The sequence below is a fragment of the Rosa chinensis genome, chromosome 3 (genome assembly GCF_002994745.2).
Source record: "Rosa chinensis cultivar Old Blush chromosome 3, RchiOBHm-V2, whole genome shotgun sequence".
Lineage (NCBI taxonomy): Eukaryota > Viridiplantae > Streptophyta > Magnoliopsida > Rosales > Rosaceae > Rosa > Rosa chinensis.
Window position 1 is genome coordinate 23,120,226 of NC_037090.1, and position 2,489 is coordinate 23,122,714.

General features: G+C 44.1%; 1 protein-coding gene across 1 annotated transcript; it reads right to left on the bottom strand.

Annotated features, from left to right (window-relative positions):
* Positions 1-1,130: 1,130 nt before the first annotated feature.
* Positions 1,131-1,661, bottom strand: LOC112194311. The gene has a single exon (XM_024334562.1). It carries the CDS (start codon positions 1,659-1,661, stop codon positions 1,131-1,133), a length of 531 nt encoding a protein of 176 aa, XP_024190330.1.
* Positions 1,662-2,489: the final 828 nt, after the last annotated feature.

The following is a 2,489-nucleotide window of genomic DNA, read 5'->3' on the forward strand; positions in this document are numbered from 1 at the left end:
TCAGGATCACCACGTGTATTATGATCCAGGACCATGTAATAATTCCCCTGTCCGGTTGTCCATATGAAGTGTCAATGTGGATCGAGCGTTGTATTCTTTCAAATGTGGAAGTAGATCTTGGTCTCGTTGTCTAAAAGTTTACAATAATTTAAATCTCTTCGCTTATTGCCAATTAGATGAAAATTGGATGCCTAATTATTCGTCATAATATCAAAATGGGATTTTTTCCATGTGTGAAGCTCAAAGGCCACACGTACTTCACTTCACGGGCAATATGGAGCTTTCCAATTGATGTTAAGGTGGATGCCCACATTACAATTACTCAGATGCCATACCCGAAAATCTAAGATGCTGCATTACTAAAAACCTATCTTTACCTATATAAACATTGACATGGTTGCAACTTTTACCTTTCCTCTTAGATAAAATGATTAAAATCTATCATAAAGCATACAATTGCTCTAACCAATTTATACTTTCTAGAAGTGGTTGGCCCTTTTGTCTATCTCCACTGGACAGATTCACTTAGGTGAGAAAAATTAAAACTCAGTTCCAATAGATTCTGTCCATATTAGTAGTCAATATTTATCATTTGCAATCTAAAGAAAATATAACCCAAACTAATTCAATATATATCACCCGCCACTATTCAGAGTATACATACACACTTCTCCCTCAAATGAATCACCTTTCCCACATAAATAAATAATATTTTCTAAACTGATTCCCCATAGTCACTTGGCATCTAAGCACCATCATCATCAAGAACAAGAACATAATCCAGAAAATAAACATGTAAAAGTTAAGCATTAAAGCAAGAAGAGGAGGAGGTCGGCAATAGAATCCATTTTCATTATAATCTTTGAAACCTTCAACACTCTCATAGCCCCAAAGTCAAACAGCCTCTATCAACAATTTTCAAAACCAATACCTAATTCAACCCGAAAACCATTCACACAGCTCCCTCCTATATACATTTGATTCCAGAAGAAGAGACCCTTTTGGCAAAAACCAAAACGAACCCAAAACAAAAATAAACACCACTCATATGTAGAAGAATTTGATTCCAGGTGAAGATAGGAAACCGATTGAAAAGCTTTTTAACTTGGGACAGGTAACAATTGGGGTAATTATATACCGGTGATCATCTTGGAGTTGGAGTTGGAGTTGGAGTTGGAGGGAGTCTCTCTCTGAGTTGGGCTTCTCCAAAACCCAGTGCCGTAAAACCGATCCCACATCTCCTTCTCGAGCTGAATCACATCCTCGTCAGACGACTCCTCTTCCATCACCAACTTCTGCACCGCCTTGAACTCCGACGTCAGCGACTCGAACCCGACCGGGTGGAACTGCAGCTCCAGGCCGTCGCAGCCGCACGTGCATTGCACGTGGCGCGGCGGAAGAAGCCCTTTCTTGATGAGCCTCTGCCGGCGGTTCTTCCTCATGACGCGGCGGCAGAGCCTGACCGGGACCTTGTAGATTACCAGGACAAGCAGATTGACCAGCCCGCATGGGCAGCAGCAACACACGGCGGCGCACTCGGCGGCGGTCCCGCCGGCGACTTCGGCCACCCGGTCCTTGCAGTCGGTGACGTGGGTTTTAAGCAGAGGCCGCCGGCGGTTCCCGGAGGAGGCTTGCCTGAGGAAGACGTGCCGGGACGACATGGCGGTCGACAAAATGCCTCGGGCGTTTGATTGGGGCAGTTTCCGACGGGAAATGAGCGAGTTCTGATCTGGGTTTTCGATATTGGATTGGGAAACGGCCGGAGATTCTTGGATATCCAAAACTCGTTGATTCAGAATCAGAATCTCGAAGGAGAAGAAGAAAGAAGTAAGCTTTGGGTTTTGGGGGAATCAAGGGTCTGGATCCTGAACAAGGAAGGAAAAGAGGAGGAGGAGGATGAATTCAATTCCTTGCCCAGGGATCGCCGGAGACCCTTCCGCAGGGAAAAGGGTCAAAGAGTCGGCAAGATTGAAATTGGGGCCTCTTCCATGGAAGGAAGAAAAAGAGTGAACAAGGGGTAATACCGGGGACAGGTATGTGAAAATGGGATTGGCCGAGCTGGAGTGACAGGTAGCGTTGGAGTTGTAAAGGTGATACCGGACGCCCAAAAATGGATGGAGCTCAGCGACTTGCGGCGGTGCAAGTTTGGCCTTATGATGAATTTGCTTAATTTGATTTCAAGGGAAAAAGGAAGAGAAGGGTTGGTTTGCTTTGTTTAGGATCCTACAAAACGGGGCTGGAATTAGTTAAGATAGTGATTGGGATTTGAGAGAGAGAGAGATTCGAAGGAAGAAGGGATGCAGCGGATCAGAGGTGTATTTATTTTGAACGACAAAGTGACAAACAAACATGTGGCAGCTCGAGAGAGAGAGAGGGAGAGGAGAGGAGAAGATAGTGAGGCAAAACAATTTTAAATTAGGGAGTTGGGGTTTGAGATTATTATTATTATTATTATTATTATTTTGGTTTTATAAAATGGTAGGGTTTAT

Coding starts and splice junctions, on each gene's coding strand:
- LOC112194311 (XM_024334562.1), bottom strand. CDS start 1,661: ATGTCGTCCCGGCACGTCTTCCTCAGGCAAGCCTCCTCCGGGAACCGC.